Source organism: Trachymyrmex septentrionalis, unplaced genomic scaffold (genome assembly GCF_001594115.1).
Source record: "Trachymyrmex septentrionalis isolate Tsep2-gDNA-1 unplaced genomic scaffold, Tsep1.0 scaffold87, whole genome shotgun sequence".
Classification (NCBI taxonomy): Eukaryota; Metazoa; Arthropoda; class Insecta; order Hymenoptera; family Formicidae; genus Trachymyrmex; species Trachymyrmex septentrionalis.
In genome coordinates this window covers 2173218-2192234 of record NW_017306059.1, presented here as the reverse complement: position 1 = coordinate 2192234, position 19017 = coordinate 2173218, and the positions used below count along the sequence as shown (strand labels likewise).

The window sequence follows — 19017 nt, the reverse complement described above, 5'->3', positions numbered from 1 at the left end:
TATATATATATATATACATAGTATCGGAAATTCAATAATTATTTCGATTGGTACATTGAAATTCTGTTTCTATAACAATGTGCGTCGCGGGGAATTAATTAATCGTCTTCAATCGCGAATTTCAAGCTCATTGTACACACGATTAACTTGAAAAGTTATAATTTTACTCTGTGTAATTCGGTAAATTTGCGTGCGATAAACATTCATAAATCTATGTATTTTACTAAACGGGGCATAAAGAGAACGATTACATATAATATCTATTGCCAATTTTTTTGGATTTCTCGCTCGTAAGCTAAATTCCATATTGCATTGATTTTATATTGCGATAATCATGCGTTCGAAACATGATTTCGCAATCACATCGCATCGATATTATGGAATAGAATCGTGGAAGGAATAATCGTATTATCTAACGTATATAAATATTCCCGATTATTAACGTAAACAATAAGATTCCTTTTTTCTATAAATTTACGTCTCACATATTTAATACTAAAGTCTATTTTGGAGCATAAAATGTTTCCACAACGAAACATCTATCTATTTAAGACGTTACAATATAACGTCTATTTTCTATAAACCCAATAGTGTCGCTATTCTATTTAAACCTGATTTGCGCAACTTTATTCTCCGTGCAATGACGATATTATAATCTTTTCAATAATATATTTTTTTCCTAGATAAAATCCTGCTTTATTTAATCTTGTAAAACCTTTCAACTTTTTTTCTCACAAGTTGGTAATATATAAAATTTCACATTTTAAGATTTTCGAAATTATGTATTCGAATTTATCGCATCAAAATGTGAGATATTGATGAGCCAATATCAAATCCCAATTTTTCGATTTGGTACTATCATGCGTATACATAAAATAAGATGTACGTATTTAGTATCATCTTATTTTATCCGTCTGACAATTTAAATGATGCCTGCGTTATTTATCCTGTGACATTTATAATCATATTATACTTTCATTCGGCAATTTGGCAGATTAACAATTAAAAATTTACTGTACTCATCCGTTAATCTTAGATCCCGCATTCCGTGAGAACGAAGTCGTCGGTGGACATTGTGGTCGCGTTAAGATGCAGCATTGTCGTCGAATTGCCGACGCAATACGGCATTACCTTGCCGTGAAAGCAGGTACCAGAGCAAGTGTTGGTTATAATTAGTAAAAGACCGGAAAGTGCAGCCAAAATACCGGCAGTCATCAGCCCGAGCGCCGGAAGCTTCTTGGACGAGAGAACCGGCCCCTCTTCGAGCTTGAGATAACAGAGACCGGGTAGAATGTAAGCAAGCGGCACCGCGGCGAGGATTCCATTCAACTCGAGAACGATGCCAAGGCAATCCGTCAGCATGGAGATCAGGTATGCCATGAATATTATCGTCAAAGTAATTATCAGGTACTCGCGGTCCGAATTAGGTATGTAAGCCTCGTGTCCCTCCAATTCGTCTGTGCCTTTTATTGCTGTCATGAGTACCTGGATCGATAATAAATGGCGATCATAATAATTCTTGCAAACGCTCTGATTTACAAGAGTTTACAAGAGTCTTACAGAGATTATCCTTATAAAAAGGACCCTACATTAATTATATGGGTAATACAAGCATCAACAAGACTTTTTTTTGTGAACACAAATCAATATTGATAGATGCCAACCTTATACTCACAGAGCACCTTTGATATTCATTATTGAGCCTTATGCCTATTGCATATTTTGTTTATATATACTATATTATAAGTTACATTATGCGAAATTAATTCATTTCACCACGGGATCCAATTTTCTTTATAATTAACGCTGGATTTCATACTAAAAGGTAATAATTAATTATTTATTTTGAGTATTAAAAGTACTGTGGTAAAACTCAAAATAAGTAATTAATTACTATCTTTTAATATTAAATTGGCCAGATTGTACAAAGAGAAGAGGAGCATCGGAGACATTACCTCGCGCGTAACGAAGCACTCGATGGGGAAGGTAAGCAGTATAGTGCCGCTAAATAACACCCTGGCGAAATTCATCAGATCGTCATCCCAGCAATAATTCTCCATGAGATCGCCTTGAACATACGACGTGAAGGTCGCGTAACCGACGACTCCGAAAGCCGCGGCGATCAGAAAAGACGTGAAGAGGGACCAATGTGTCACGATATCCCACTTCTCTTGGGTCGCTCTTTCAATTGAGCTGTAAATCAGGAAGGTATTGTGATGGCACATGAAGGCAAACGCCATTATACCGATGGATGGAACGATCCCCGGGAAATTGGCGAATCTCCAGCTGTCCTTCTGACTCGGACTGTAATCAATCGACGGCTATGATTACATATAGAGATTTTACAGGAGGTATTAATGAACTATAGGCGAAAGTCTCACTTACACCAAGGCAGACATTGTGTCCATCCGAATGGCGATGGCGAGGAGAATGAATCCAACGCAGACTAGAGAGAGGAAGGAGATTTTTGCTAATCGCGCGACGTTTCTGTACAGACAAAGCGGGACGGTGATGCATAAGGTTGCCAGGAGGATGACGACTTGTCGATGAGCAAGAATGTTCGTCTCGTCCATCCCTGTCACTCTTATTAGAACCTTGGTCACTGTATCACCGACGACGACATTGTACGAAACCATTGCTGTAACGTTAATAAAATTATTTCATAATTGCGCGTTAATTAAAGGCTGATATGTAATTTCCCTATTTTAAAAGTGACACAACTAAAACAAATAATTTAAAAAAAAAAGGAGAAAACTATTTTTCAACTTAATAGAAAATGATTGATCAAATAATCGACGAAAAGAATACGTTCTTAACATGTTTTTTTTTTTTTCATTTTTGTTTCACAACCTTTAAAAATCAACATTTGTAAGTTATGTTACAATTTTTACTATTTTTTTTTAAATTACCCTTTTTTGTGGCGATCTTTCTATAAAGTTAAATTAGTTTATTTTTATAATTGATTGGATAATGTTTATTTAATTCATTCATGGTAATTATCGAAAATCATGTCTTTGAGTTGTGTCATAATTGATACAAAAGTCGATGCAGACAGATAATAAATATCATTACATTATTTATTTATCATTTATTAAGTACTATGGGACAGTATTCTTTTAAGCACTTATAACATTTTAATATAAATTGTCACTAACATTACATCAATATTAATTATTAATAACTCACTGAACAATATAAATGTAATATAATATCGTATATAACACATGTTGCACCTAACAATTACATTGTTGACTAAGAAATAATAATATTAATGTAATGCTACAGTTAGTATGAATTGTGTAGGGTACATACCTATGAACGGATACAGTAACTGCAATATCGTAAGAATGTAGAAACCGGCACGACCGAAACTCGCTCGCATCAGACCCTGGTAGCTCATCTCGCCGCAAATACGTCCACTTCGCACCATGAGAATTAACGAATAGTCGGTCAACGCCGCTACTAAAATTAACAGGGCGATGCCGAGACCGAAGCCGGCTTGATGCAGAGCGTACGGTATTCCTGAAAAATTTATATTAATTTAGTCAACATCCTTTAAGGGTGCGGCTTCACAGAATATCAAACGGATTTCTTTTATTTTTTTGCGATCTTTCAAAAAATACGCGGTCTCGAAACTATCACTTTTTACATTTACCGATGACTCCGCTGCCGATGATAGAATTGATGAAATTGAAACTCGCGAGCGGCAGGCTGTTAAATTTGCTGGACTTGTCTTCTACTTCTTCATCCTACAATATGCGTTGACATTAGAACGAATGCTTTGCTTTTGTTTATATTTATAAGCTCTAGAAAAGAACATCAACACATTCAGAATTTCATGATTACGTTAATTAAACGTCACATTGCATATTCAGACTTGTATCTACGAATATTCTATGAGCACATTTTCATGCTGATGAATATTATAACGGCACGAGGGAATGAAAATGTCATTCCCAGAGAGGCGCATAATAAAAATACGTTGGTGATAAATTAGTTGGCAAGTAAGAATTAAACGATTTACACGATCACAGTCAACGGAATAATTTGGAGCGATACCGAAAACGAAGTAGAGGGGCGTCGTGATAAAAAAGCGCTTCTTGCAAGTGGGAATGATAGCGCATGTTCATATGTCAGGTCGAAGGCCAACGGCCGTGACAAATTGACGAATTGAGCGTTGAAAGAGTGCATCGTCCTGCCGGAACAACATTACGCGGGATCAATCGATAGGCCAATATCAGCGAAGCTACTTGGGAAATTTCTGCTGCATGTCAATTAATCCGCTTTGTTGTTCGTGGGAATCTAATCGTGTAGATTCGCAAATTAGAACGTAATGAATTACTGCGTCTGTAACGATTAATACGCTTGTCGTTCCAATAAGAGGGAGATAAAACGGGTGAAAGAAAGCGAAATGGTTAATTTCTATAATTAATAGAGCAGAGAAAGAAAGATTTTGCTAAATTTTGTTATCTAAAAATTTAGCTAACAAAATAAAAATAATTTTATTTGAACTATTAAAGTATTGTAAATATGTACAAAACATTTAAATGAGTTGCTAAAATGTTTAAACTTTTTGCCACGTTGTAGAACACTTAATCAACGATTAAGTGTTCTATATTGTATCTTATGGAAAGAACAATTTTACTAAACTATCTAAAAATTTAGTTAAATACAAATCCGAAAATAATTTTGTTGAACTATCAAAATAATTAAGTAAGACACTCAAAGCTGATTGCTAGAATGTCGAAACTTTTTTGCTCATTATGCTTGAACGTCCTATATAATTATTTTGACTAACAAAATTATTTTCAGATTTGTATCTAACTAGAGTGAAATAAATTTATTACTTCAGTTTACATTGTCAAGAAAAAATTTAATTTAAGATCCCTATCTAGTTAAATTTTAGATTAAGTATTTCAGCAAAATCATTCCTTCCAAAAAGATTTATAGATATATAGAGTTCTTACCCTAACTAATCGTCTCATATCATCATAGGATTCTTCCGATGCGATGCTGCCGACCTGTTGAGTTTTTAAAACAATGTATTAGTCAATCATAGCGACAATTGTGTGTCGGTTTTCAAAACGTATTCGATTCTTTTTTCGTTCGCATATCGAAAGAAAACCCAAAAGGGTAACGCACTCTTCTCTCATCCCTCTTGTCGCATTTTCCCTCATTCACTCGTGCACCCATACGAATACTCTTTATTGACAGTAGTTCTAGACGGATATAACAGCTCTTTGCGAAAGAAAAAACCAGCGCAGGAGAAATCATGGAGGCATTGATTGAAACCAGCGTATCGGGCGAAATGTCATCGCAGAAATTTCTCATCGCGGATGGAATTGTTAAGGGACTCTCCCTCTCTCCCTCTCTCTCTTCTCTCTTCTTTTCAAGATGACGGAAACTTCCAATCTCGAAGATATCAGAACCGCTCGTGAGAAGAAAAGGCATCGCAATTGCGCGTTTCTATTCGCGCGATTACAAGCAGGAGAGAATCGAGAGAAAATCGCGCGAAACGGAATGAAGATTACGACTTTCCTGCGCTTAAAAACCGTGCGGATTAAGAACAGAATTAACGAGGTAGCGAAAGTGGTGTTGTAGTAACTTTCTCGTAAACTTTTTACGTGGCAAAACTGAGAGGATACTCGCGATTCTCCAACGCGTCGTTTGTAAAATTATTTTGCAAATTACACGACGGGGACGCTCGATATAGTTGTGTAGACTGTCTATTTCCCAGTTGAGACCAATTAAAAGTAACATATCATCTGCTATAATTTCGCACTCAATATAAATATAATATGTAATATATAAGCTCAGGGTTGGAAATATTACTAATGCCTATTTTTATTAACTTTCTAGATTTAATCTACTCTTCGTCTTTTTTTAATTCTTACAAGGGAAGACTGAAGTAACCCTCACTGATTTTAATGAAACTTGGCAAGATTAAAAGTGTATGCCTTTGAATATAAATCATCTTTCATTTGGCCGTAAACGATCTACTATCATTTCTGAAATATTTTAATATTTATTATTAAATTTCATAATAGCATTCCCTTTACGATTCATTAGAATGTTTATGCTCGAATATTTATAATTATTAATTATTTATAATTATTAACTAATCGCTAGTGTGATTTGAATTCAAGTCTGTAAGTTAAGAGGCTATTACTATATCCTCTACAAATTAATACTCGAAATATAATACTCGAATATGAATGCTCTAATAAACTAAAGAAAATGCCGTTATCAAATTTAATATTGAAATATCTCGGAAATGGTAGACAGTCTACACCCAAATGGAAGGTAATTTGTATTCAAGAGAGAGAACATACTCTATAATCCAGTTAAATTTCAAATCGGTGAGGGCCATTTTGAAGTTTCTTGTTAGAATTAAAAATAGATGAAGAAGTTGAACTAAGATTAAAATTAAGTTACATTGGAAATGATTCATAAAAGCAACGCGTTACCGTTACTTTTTAGAAAGTAATTTATTTCTTTTTTATAATGTTAAAGTTAAGATATTAAATTTGAAAACTACATTATTTAATAATCAATATTAATTTGTAAAAATCAATTTTAAAATTCTAAGCCACTCTTATGCTTTTCTTTATATTAAATTTATATCTAATAAATTTTCGAGACTTCTTTATATTAGAATTTTTATTTTTTAACAAATGCTTTATTTTTATAAGGAAATTAGATTGTAATTTACAAACGCAGATTTTATTAAACATTGGTTGTAAACATTAATCATTATTAAGAGTTCATTCTAATATTCCAATATTGAAAATTTATAGTTCATACATATATATATGCCACATATTGGCAGTGACTATCAGAATCCAGCCTAAGATATAAAATACAAAACATTTTTCAATATCTAAATTTCTATTAGAAAATATTTTAGTCATTAAAAAAAAATATTACGATCTATTGAGTAATTAAAGATAATAAAGGATTAAAGTAACAGTAAAAATAATGGCTGAATCTGTTACAGAAAAAAAAGAAATGATCATTATCGACAAGAGTAATGAAAACGATAACAGCGTTTCAAATAACGCCTTACCTCTCAACTTTGAATAAAACACAAAGTGTTACGCGACAGTTACATTGTTGAATGCGAAGTTATAACACGGATGTTGTGTTACTTTTAGTTGGTGTCGACTGAAACTAGAAGATCCCAAGAGATACATTTATTTTCAGAACAAAATTTCCTCTAATACGAGGAAAAAACATCTTATGACAAACAAGGAATATAAAGAACATATTTTGCTTTTCAGCATATGTTGCTGATGAAAACTGATAGACAATTCGGTTAAACGCATTAGTGTATATTAAAGCCGTTATATATCGATTTAAACTAAGCGTAAAAGTAAAATGCAAATATTTCAAATTATTAAATACATATTTTAGCACACTTAATAGCACAATAAAATGTATTGAGGATTTCATCGTTTATATTAGGTGTAGTAAAAAGTCATCGCGTTTTTTTAAAAGACATCTATCAGTAAAAACCGCAATTACTTTCTTACCAACAATATAAATATATCTTGATAGAGTAAAGTTTCAGCTTTAAAAATCTCTTTTTTAAATTATACGATACGACAATTTTTAATGGAGTTATGAGCAATTAAAGTCAAAATAATTCTTTTATTTAATCCGCGATAACTCAGTAATCAAAAGTCGTAGGAATATTAAAAAAAAACGATTTTGTAGGGAAAGTATCAAGCTTTCACGATAGGTAATCGAAAATTTTCTCAAATTCGTTTTGGACACGTTACAAATCCACAAAGTGAGAAGAAAATTTTTCGTCTTTTTCAGCTCGTAGTTTTTGGTATGTAAAAATTATCAAACTCATATAAACTTAAAAAATGTGATAAGCTTTTAAAAGTAGAGATTTCAAGCTTTAAAACCCTTTTTTTAAATTTGAATTTCATTCATTATTGACGAAGATATTGTATATACAACTTTGAGCTAAAAAATACGCAATGACTTTTTACTACACCTAATATTCAATCAAATCCGCTATGACAATTAATTATTTTTGCTTGGATTAGCAGAAATAATAATATATTTTATATATTACGAAATGTTATGCAGATATTTTACATTGTGCTACAAACATATATATTGTAACAATATATAGAAGCTTAGAATGCAATCAATCAAAAAATCTACGCTACAATTAATCAATTATATCAATTTAATTATATCTAAAAAAATATTACGTCTATATCAATATTGTACTTTCATTACAAAAAATTTAAATTTGTGTAAAAGTAATTCAAGATATAAGACTTCTCTTTCATTTTACGGAAACTTGGACGGTTTAAATTGCAAAATATTTCGAATAATCCTTTTATAAAATGTAACATCTGTGAATAAAAGTATCATAACTTTCGTACTTTCCAATTAAATTAAATTCCATCGGTATATTCCAGGATATCAAATAATTTTTACTCTATTTTATTCGCGTAATAAATTTTGATAAACCGTAAGAAAAAAAAGACATCGAGAAGACAGAACATACATGAAAGAGAGATACAAGACGTTCTCTCCTCATTGTAGAGCGGTTTAATGATCTGCATATCGCTTCGCCGGCAACGATTTTATTCGTTCTCGAAAAGCGAAATGAGGACGTGTTCGGTCGACGCGGAATCATGTCCTTCGTTGAACAGAATAAGATTAAGACGGCTTACTCACATCCTCGAAGTTCTCTCTCGCATCCAGGATGTAGCTCTTCTCGTTGACATCGGACGCGGCGTGGACCATCCTTGATCTTGTGATCAGGATCCTTTTGCGGTAAGGGCGGTCTAACTTTAACGGGAGAAATGATAGCGCGAAAAAAACTAGTGCGAAACTTAAAGGGAAGGAAAGAGGTTCGCGGGCAGGTCCGTAGACGTCTGAAGTTCCGGCCTGTCTTCTGTCCCTTCTTCAGCTTCTCGTCTTTCCCCTCTGGTTATCCGTTCTCCCTCTCTTGTGTACACTCGATCCGCTTCCCTTATTCTATCTCTCTATTCACGCACGCGCGTACACATATTTTCACCAATTTCTCCCTCCGTCTCCACCGCGAGCCTCAATTACACCCCATCATCCTCCCCATATTTTATCCTCTCTCTCTCCTGCTCTCGGTAAACCGGAAATTGCCAGACTCACATCCTCTTCGTCTAGCAACATGTATACCCACGTATGCGCACCCCTCGTATCGTCCCTTCCGCCCCCTTCATTCATCTATCTCGTCCCACCCTCGCAGCTTCCCAGCTTTCTCCCCCGGTTAACCGGTCACGTCCTATTTCTTTTCTATCTCTCGTGCTTTCCCTTCGTCGAGTATCGAAGCGCGGGAACGACTGGCAGCTGGATTTATTGATTCCGCGATGTATATATCTTCCCCGTCGGTGATTCCAGTTTCACTGGAACTACATTTCGCGTGCAGGACTCATCCTGCGTTTTATTTTTTTATGAAATACGTAAGCCGCGCGCGCACGAACTTCCGCATCAGATCGTTACGATACGCATGGCTTTATATAATCTCGATGTCTCGCTATTTGCAGAGAAACAGGTCCGATGCGTTATAAGAATTGGATTTTCCAGTTTTCAATATATAATAACTTTATCAGTCTATTAGCTTTTCATCAATCTTGTAAATTATCTATCAACAGCATACACATTCACACATAAATAGAATTTTTTCTTAGAATTTATCTTGAAAATATGACAGTCATTGTATTTCGAAGAATTTTAATGAAAATCTCTATCATTCATTAATAAAACTACAATAAAGTATAAAATAAGTTTGATCAATTTTACTGAAGTGCATAATAACAATTTTTAAAATATTAAATTATACCATAGATATCATATTTTCAGGGTAAATTTTAAAAGAAAATTCTTTCTATGTACGAGATTTCCTCTAATGCTCGTTAAATTTCTACCTGCAATGTAAATTAACTTTAATCTTAATTTAATATACTTATCTTTTTCTAGTTCTAAGAATTAGAAAAGATTAAAGAGTAAATTAAACCGAGATTAAAATTCATTTATGTTGGTAAAAATGAACCGTTTACTAGCGCTAGCATCTCCGTACGGGTAACATATAATCAAAGATCACGCCAGTAAATCTCACGGTAGTTTTCAGATATATTTACAATTCTATATTACATTTTTACATGTTTAAACAATTTCACATCGTAGATTCTCAGGAAAGAACCTGTCGCAGAGTATAATTATTTCATTGTTCGTTACCGAGACCGCTGTCGAGGCAACGCACGAGGATAGTTTCAAGCTCTTAGTTACATTTTATACACAATTTTAATATAGAAACAGAAACGAGAACGTTAGTTACTAGCTTTAGTCGCTGCCAATCGCTAACAATTTCTATCACACACATTTCCAATATTATTTTATACGAAAAGATAGTCCACTGTAACCGCTATCGACATACGCGCATCTTCCTGTATCTATTTTAATTTTAATGAGTGCTTCATGCCTCGATTCTATTAAAAACTTTTTGATGCACATTTTACGCGAATTTATTCCGGTTATTGATGCCTGGCATTTGTAACGTTAAAAACGAATAAAAATATTATGCTTTTTATGTATATGTGATTAATAATGCACTGACTTAAATATTGTTTTTATTTTGTTAGACTTGTCGTTGCAGATAAATCAAACTCACAATTAAGGCATAAAATTCTTATTTACATAAACAATCACACATTAGCAAAGCGAGAAATTAGAAAAATATATTTAATTTCTTGCAGCGTAATTGAATAAAAGTGACAAAAATGTGAACTATATTTTGGACATATGATTAATTAACAGTATATATTATGCTTGTGTGTGTGTGTGTGTGTGTGTGTGTGTGTGTGAAGATAAAGAAAGTTGTATCAATTTCGAGAATGCTCGAAAATACACCTTTAGTATTTATGTGTCATACTTGAGGATATCAATTAATATTTAAACGTTTCTTTTTTTAAAAACTATTACAGCCTTGACATTTTGATACTAGGATTTTCATCTCCAGATGATCTCAGGAATCACTAACGAGTATCAAGATAGGTTTAGAACCCTGTATATATATAGCTTATAACATATAAAAAAATCTAAATGTAATTTAAAGAATGATTCGCGTTAGTCGATAAATGTTTTGTTATTGTTCGATTCGTGTCTTATTCAAAATACCTCCTTTTTCTGCGATTACCATTAAACATAGAGAAATTCCATTGAAAACACAATAGTTTAAATAATAATAGCTGCGTATTTTATCTCACACAATGTACATTCTATATGTCAAAAGGCGAATGAGTGATTCGATAAAATATGAATCGAAAGGACTAGATTGCAATTCATTGTTAATGCCTTCGAGGCTTTGCAATCGAAAAAAATCTTCTGTAACATTCTCAGTGGTACTCATACCTCAATAGTAGCATTTGCATGTGCTTGGGATATTTCACTCTATTATATTAATTAAACTCACACCGCAAACGAGAATGCGCAGATGATTGCGAATAAAAAGAACCTGACAGAAGGCATATCTGTATTAGGTGCATACCGAAAATTCGCGCTTTTTATGTCCAAAAATCGGAAATCAATTGTATTACCGTGCATTGTAGACAGCAAGTTCGATAAAATCGGAAACGATCTTCCGTTATGACTGATCACTCTGATTCACATATCCTCACATACTTTATCAGTAGTAAGCGACGCGGTGTTGAATTGCATTCATACGAAATTGGATTGGAATCTTAACGTGATTCCATTCGCGTTGCGCATCATCCAACGTTGGAATTGTGCAACGTAGTGTAAGTACACTTTTTGTCGAGACCCTCGAATAGTCATGTCGCAGCATCTCAAGAAAGCCTCGACGGGTCTTGACGATGAGGTACCACCACCCAACCGTTGTTTCCGGAAACAGCGGGCCCTATCGTCGGCGCGGCAGCGGCACTCGTTAACGCCCCCCTCTGATCCTTCATGATCTGCAATTGTCGCGTCAGGTTGCGACACAATTTCACCAGGGACTCCTGAAAGTTATCGCGTTAATCGCGATACTCATCGAAGTTGAAGACTTTTTAAACTTAAGGATTTTTTTTTAAGTTAGATTATCATGTAATAACAACTAATCCACTGGATCCAACGGTACAAGCGAATGTAGAATTTATACAAAGAGCAATATAAAAAAGAGAAACCTTTTCATCTTCCAGTTTTCGTAACTCCTGCTGCTGTCGGAGACTATCGAGGCTCAGATTCTTCAACATCTCGTTCTTATGCTGGCTTAACAACGCTATCTCCGTTTGGACTTTGAGGTATTCTTCGGCTATCTGCTTGTGCTCCTCGAAGATCTCTCGGGAGAGTTTGCACGTGTCATCGGGCGTGAGAGGCCTCAGGTCGGCATCAAGTAGGCGACAAAAGTCTTCGGTCGTAGTGCTGCTACCTACGGCATTCCAAGATTTTATCACGGATGTTGAATCACGAAATTCGTCATATCCGGCTGCAATGAAATACGCATTATTAGGAATATAGTCTTAAATGTACAAGTGTAGACTTGAGCGTATCTTCAGAATATTACAAGATTATATGTTTGCACTGGCAAACAATTCGTGAAGATTATCAGATCAAATTAGTTTATTAAACTACCACGCGCTTTCGATCTTGCTAGTTGTCCAAAAACATAATTCCTCTTAATTCTAAATACTTCTACTCTGCGTATCTTCGATAAATATGTACTAACGCAGTAGGACCCAGCAGCGTTTGAGAGTGTCGGTGCTAACGATCTCCGGATAGTCGTCGCACATGTCGATCATCTAGCAGCCGCTGCTCTCAAGCGAGCCACAGTTACCTCGACGATGTTAACGTCCACGATTATCTTCCGACAATGCGGCCGATCCTGTCGACATAATTCCTTCGTTCGGTTCCTTGAAATCAGGTTCGGGTCTCCATCTTAGGGTGTAAAAGGCAGCAGTCTGCGTGATAGAGAATCGCAGTGGGAATATCAAGAATCTCACTGGGACGGCTGAATTCTCATAATTATTGCGGTACCACTGATGGCTTAATTAATGGAATGATCCGGGAATGGCCGTGTTAAAAAAGTATCAATTCCCGGTCGGATCGATCGATGTGTCCTCGATAAAATCGAGCTCGTATTGCGCGCTTGGCGACCTGCGATCGGCGGGAGGTGCTCCTCCGTAGGGAGTCGGCTCTCTACTAAACAAACGTACGTCTATATTGGGGATGCTGACTCAGCCACACCTGCTTCTAAATACTCCCCACCCTGGCTCCGACGTTGAAGAACGTCGCGGAGCGTATATGCGAGCCAAGAACAAAACGCGCTTTGTGGCTTGATTCATCCTCGAGAGAATCTCATTTTTTATTCGTCTTGCCGTCATCTCTTTATTATCTTCCTCCTTTCTCATCCTTTTCTTTTTTGCGCATAATGTCTTAATTTCTTCTTCTTTCTTCTCATCGTTTCTTTCGCTATTTCCACATCTCTCCTCCTCACGTTCCATCTCTGCTGGCGCGATGGTCGTTCTCTTCTTCGTCGTCGTAACGTGCCAATCAAAAGCAAGTCACACGTCCTACCGATTAGTCGTCAGTTAAATTTAGTGCACGCGCACATCGCGGATGCTATTGCGGCTATACGGGCCCTTTGCCAGGGTATACCACCGGCGAACTCCGCCGATCGACGAACCCTCGATGAATATAGCATGCTGAGCTTATAACTCGTCCCTTCTCCGCCTTCTGGTCGCGTCTCGAGATTGACCGCAATTAAATTATTTATACGGTTGTCGCTATATAAAAATATATAATCTTGTACATGAGGAAATACTTTTCTCTTTTATACATAGACAGTAATATATATTTGTGAATTTTTACAAGCTTCATGCAAAGTTATTTAATAAAATTTATATGTCACATAATAGATCCATATATAAATATATTATCAAAAAAGATAAAAAATTCTAGAAAGATGATATTAAACGATGCGATTACTTGGATGACTATCGCATAAACGAAATAATTATCATATTAAAATAATAACTACGACAAATCGTACACGTGGAAGTACATTATGAGCAATATGCGTTAGCCGAGGCAGACGAGAGACGAAGACGCGATCGTGGAAGGCGCCCGGTGAGTCAGTGCTTAGTATTCTAGGCCGAAAATAATCTACTTCGTGTATCATAAAGCGCTACTCTGTAAGCTCAAAATGCATGCTCGTGTCAGCTCGCCTGAGGTATTGTGTCCATTAAAACTTTTTATGTTTTTTTTATCTGATCTATTAATCATATTAATTTTGTACCTTTTCATAATTGTGCCGAAAGATGAGATAATATGATGAATTATGTAATCAATAATAGAAAAATATCTTCTTTTCTGTCATTGATCGATGATCATATCGCAAATCAAACTTATGGTATTTATAATACAAATACATATTATACACATATGTCTCTCTCTCTTATATACATATGTATTATAACATTGCGTGCATCGTACATGTTGTTCAATTTCTAGAATTTATATATAAACTTATATTTATAATACAATGTTGATATGTGTTATAAATATAGATAAATTCGGATCTTTCACTTGAGATAAATTTAGGTTTTTTTCTATTTCCCAACTTGTTCCATATTTTTGTACTTACAGATCATGCAATGTGATTGTACATATTATTAATTTAATTCATGCATTGATTGCCGCATAAGGCATTAAACGGATAGTTCTTGTGCTAATTTTCCTGGCAATGTGCCTTCAACACGACAGAGACAGGTCTCGTATAGACAGCCAGTTTGGTGCCACAGCCTCTCTGCGATCTTTTTTCGGCACTTGTTCGGAGAAAGACTTGTGAGTACGTATTCATATACAAACCCCGTAAAATTCTTTTTGTTTATTTATAAGTAAATCAAAATCAAAGCGATCGATATCACATTTTCATGTACAAAAAATAACAACAATTAAGTAAAAAAAAAAGTACTTTATACAAGTATACTTCAAAGTATACTTAGTATAAAAGTTTTTTTTTTGCAAAAACCTAATGCACGATAACTAGAATTTAATCGCACAAATTTTAATTTTTCTTTTTAATGCTCCTGAAAAGTTTCAAATTTCTTAATTGTAGCCACTAAAATATTGAAATTTTTTAATTTTTCTATTGAGTATATTTTTTCATAAAATAATTCTGTGTTGATTAATTAACTCAGTATTACGCAGAAAGTGTATATCTTCATATAAGTAAATCAAATTCAAAATGCACTTACTTTGATTATTTTTCTTCGTTTTTTGAACCACTTTGTCTAATCCGGCCATATTATTTGGAATTTCCCAAGATGTGTCAGAAGAACTCGGCAAATCCCAAGCGTTCTATAACATGTTAAAAGTGACGTTATTATACAAATAAAATTACTTTTAGAGAGAGAGAGAGAGAGAGAAAGAGAGATAAATTCATATACTTTTAACACATATATATTATAGATTAATTATATGAAATATATAAAATAATTGAAAAGATAATTATAAAATGTAAAAAATGTATAAAAAATAAAAATATATAATTAAACAATTAAAAAGTAATATTCAAGGTACACATTAAGAGAATTGCTAACCGGATCACACTCCACGTGCAACGGAGCGAAATTGCAGTTTTTACTTTGCAACGCAGCGAGTTTGTCATCGTATGCCGTCGATGTTGTTGCACTTTGTAATGATTTAGCGTGTTCTAAATTGCTATCCATATTCTCGTAAAAGTTATTCAACACTGGAACCTCGTCAGATATTCGTTGAAATCCTAAATTATTTTGCCGCGGTGAAAATTTTGTCGACCCATCGCTAATCGGAACGGTACGAGGTAATGCAAAAGGCGATGCATTCTCTTCATTCGAGCATTCGTTAGTTTTTCCTACAGGCTTTGGAATTGTACGAATAGTGCCGTTTTCCACGGAGCCGTTCATTCGAAAATCTAATGTACTGACTATATCAAGTGTATCTTCCCTCGATGTTTTGTTTTCGTTTTCTACATCATCTTCACTACCTATAATAGATACATATACAGTATATTTTTACATAATAATGTTTTATGTAATAATCATGAATCAAATATGTTATACATACTTAAGGAATATTCAACAGGTTCTAAATGGTGACTGAAAAATTCTGATAGCTCAGTCATTATCGTTACTACTTCGTCCATAGAAGGTCTTTCTTCAGGCGTTTTCTGCCAACATCTGTTGCGAAAAATACAAACATAAGCATCAGAGAGATAAATTTTATATATATATATATTAAGTATATATATTTTTACAATTACATGATTTTTAAATATCATCCATAAGCAATAGAAATCTGTTCATGAATATAGATATTCGTACAGTCAAGCTTGCAGAGACAGATTTTGAGCAAAGTAGTTATTTTTAATGGCAAAAAGGCAACAAATTTCACAGAGACTGTAATATCTAATATTACAAACTGCTGCCAAAAATAAAACCTGCTAATATGTTTTGTCTTACAGAAATCGAGCAAAGTGTACTACTTTTACTCAATATCTACTGCTAATATGTTTTGTCTTACAGAAACCGAGCAAAATGTACTTTTACTCAATATCTACTGCCAATCTGACGTTATATTATTTGTTGTAGATCCTGCTCGATTTCTGCCATCAATTTGCTGGCATAGCAAATCAGCATACTTTGTAGACAGATTTAGAAACTCAATACATATATAGATGGCTATGGATCTACAATAGAAATTTAATCAAATTTGTTGCCAATCTATTAGCAAACTGCTAGCATTTTGCTATCGGGATAGTAAACTTAGATTTCTAGATATATAATGTCATATGTTATCAGATACTTTGTGTTTTACATATTTCTTACCTAGTCATAAGATCTTCGATTGGTCTCGGGCATCCTTCTATTAAAGGGGGTCTCTGTCCTACATGAACGGCCCACATTATCCTATAGGCTGAAGCACCAAGGTCATCAAAGGGTTTTTTGCGTGTTAAAACCTCCCACAAAATGATACCCCAACTAAATACATCGCACTTCTCTGTATACCTAGATCCTTCAAATACTTCTGGTGCCATCCATGCGGCCGAGCCTTTATTATTAGTCATATATGTATTTAAGTCACAGGCTGTGCCGAAGTCACAGATTTTAAGCCTCTGTCCACCCATAACTAATAACAAATTAGGTGGCTTTAGGTCTCTGTGGGATAAAGTTTATAAAATTTATTGTTTGATTCAATTTCTCGAAAGGACAATTACAAGCATATTAATGTTTTCTTACCTATGTATCAGTGGTTTTGGTTTCATATTGTGAAGATAAGCGACACCTTGCGCACACTGAAGGGTCCAACTCATAGCATGACCGGTAGTATAGTGTGGTTGAGGATTGCAATGTAATACTGTCAGTAAACACAAAAAATTAATAGGATCATTCAGTTTGTTTAATTAGAAGAAATGATTTCTTCCTAAGATATTACCGTTATACAATGATCCACCTTCTGCATATTCCATCACTAGACATACTGGATTCTTGGTGCATGCACCATACAATTTAACAATATTGGGATGAGCGACTCGAGATAACTGTCGAACTTCCACAGTGAAGGCTTTTCTTTCTCCTTCTGAATTTATATGTTTCACAGCGACATCCTGTCCTCTCCATTTTCCTTTCCAAACAACTCCAAAGGATCCCTTACCAACTACCTATAATCAAATAAGGATCAAGCATAAATCAGCAATACTCTCTAAATTCTTTGAAGTGGGGTCTCACTTTAAAAAGTGAAAATCGAGCCAGTCTTGATAAATTTTCCATCTTTAAGAATAAGATTTCACTCTTTAGAATGAATTTAAGTTTTAGAGTTTAAAGAGTAGATTTACTTAAACTTTGACTTATTTTTTTATTTTTTTCCCAGTACTAAAAAGCAAATTAAATCGAGATTAAAACTAATCGATGTTAATGGAAATATAGACATTATTTAGCTAAACGTTTTGATCTTGTATATTAAAATATTGAGTTTGTATGACAACTGTGGAATAGAAAAGTGTCATCTGATCGCATACTCTTTTTTAAAGAAAGTGGCTAACTCAGAAGCTCTACTATGAACTAACTTTAATCAAACTCCAATTAAATGACGATCGATTCAATCGAGAGAGTCGTTGTTTTTATCAGAAAATTAAACTTCCAGCTGTTTCATTGTTTCATAATCTAATTTTTCTTCCCATGTATCAAATGGTAAAAAATTGACAATTTTATTTATGTTAACAGGACATTACAGACATTACTTAAAAAGAAAGTCGAAGTTTCGTCGAAATCATCCTGTATTCTCTTGTGTACGAATGATCTGTTTTCTCTCGTTTGAGGTTATCCTGCTGAGATCGAATGTTTTGCAGGAACAACAGCATTGCAAACGAAGTTTCGGCTGTGAGAATTAACAATCGAGACGACATTAAATTTATAAGAAACATCCGACGAGCGTTCGCGGAGCGAAATCAAGAAAATACAAAAGGTAGAGGACGAACTACCTGCTCCGTTTCGATTTCATTATAATCGATTTCTTCAACGAACTGCTGCTGATGGCCGGTCATTACTCTGCTTGCCATCGCATACAGTCGACACATAATTTTTTCATTACATGAAAATGATTATCACATTATTATCAGGGCACATTTAATCAACGTTACAAGTTCGCGTATGAGTACGTGTTTACTCAAATTGTCTTCAAACAACCTCGGGAATCGCCCCCCATTTCCCGTATCGAACCGAAGGAAGGGCACTGCACGGATAATTTTGTTGGAACGAATAAAGCGCCACTAGAATGGAAGTTATCGTGAGTACATATCGCTGGTTCTGAATGAGAATGTTGGATGGCGCTCGCGATATACAATCGTCAACAATTCATGATTCGTAATTCATAATTCGTCATTCATAATTTCGTCAACAATTCATCATTCGTAATTCATAATTCATCATTCATAATTTATGTTATACATAAATTATATGTTTGAATCTCTTGATTTTG

The 19017-nt window shown here is 34.5% G+C and overlaps 2 protein-coding genes across 2 annotated transcripts; both read right to left on the bottom strand.

The window, feature by feature from the left end:
• Positions 1-436: 436 nt before the first annotated feature.
• On the bottom strand, positions 437-9574 carry LOC108755420 (putative sodium-coupled neutral amino acid transporter 11). Its single transcript, XM_018498397.1, has 7 exons — positions 8704-9574; positions 4968-5021; positions 3656-3749; positions 3313-3522; positions 2386-2638; positions 1956-2304; positions 437-1485 (listed from the first exon to the last, which is right to left on the bottom strand). Exons 1-7 carry the CDS (start codon positions 8770-8772, stop codon positions 1033-1035), a joined length of 1482 nt encoding a protein of 493 aa, XP_018353899.1. The 5' UTR covers positions 8773-9574; the 3' UTR covers positions 437-1032.
• An 878-nt stretch (positions 9575-10452) lies between these two features.
• Positions 10453-18744, bottom strand: LOC108755419 (mitogen-activated protein kinase kinase kinase 7-like). Its single transcript, XM_018498396.1, has 9 exons — positions 18521-18744; positions 17476-17701; positions 17280-17397; positions 16869-17198; positions 16108-16220; positions 15603-16027; positions 15258-15360; positions 12186-12430; positions 10453-12020 (listed from the first exon to the last, which is right to left on the bottom strand). Exons 1-9 carry the CDS (start codon positions 18614-18616, stop codon positions 11850-11852), a joined length of 1827 nt encoding a protein of 608 aa, XP_018353898.1. The 5' UTR covers positions 18617-18744; the 3' UTR covers positions 10453-11849.
• Positions 18745-19017: the final 273 nt, after the last annotated feature.

Excerpts from the sequence above, each read along its gene's own strand:
- LOC108755420 (XM_018498397.1), bottom strand. The coding sequence starts at position 8,772 with ATGGTCCACGCCGCGTCCGATGTCAACGAGAAGAGCTACATCCTGGAT. Across the intron at positions 2,639-3,312 it reads GTTACTGTATCCGTTCATAG|CAATGGTTTCGTACAATGTC; the intron begins GTATGTACCCTA and ends TTAACGTTACAG. Across the intron at positions 1,486-1,955 it reads AGTGCTTCGTTACGCGCGAG|GTACTCATGACAGCAATAAA; the intron begins GTAATGTCTCCG and ends TTATCGATCCAG.
- LOC108755419 (XM_018498396.1), bottom strand. The coding sequence starts at position 18,616 with ATGTGTCGACTGTATGCGATGGCAAGCAGAGTAATGACCGGCCATCAG. Across the intron at positions 16,221-16,868 it reads ATCGAAGATCTTATGACTAG|ATGTTGGCAGAAAACGCCTG; the intron begins GTAAGAAATATG and ends TTTTCGCAACAG. Across the intron at positions 12,431-15,257 it reads AACGAAGAAAAATAATCAAA|GTAGCAGCACTACGACCGAA; the intron begins GTAAGTGCATTT and ends GGAATGCCGTAG.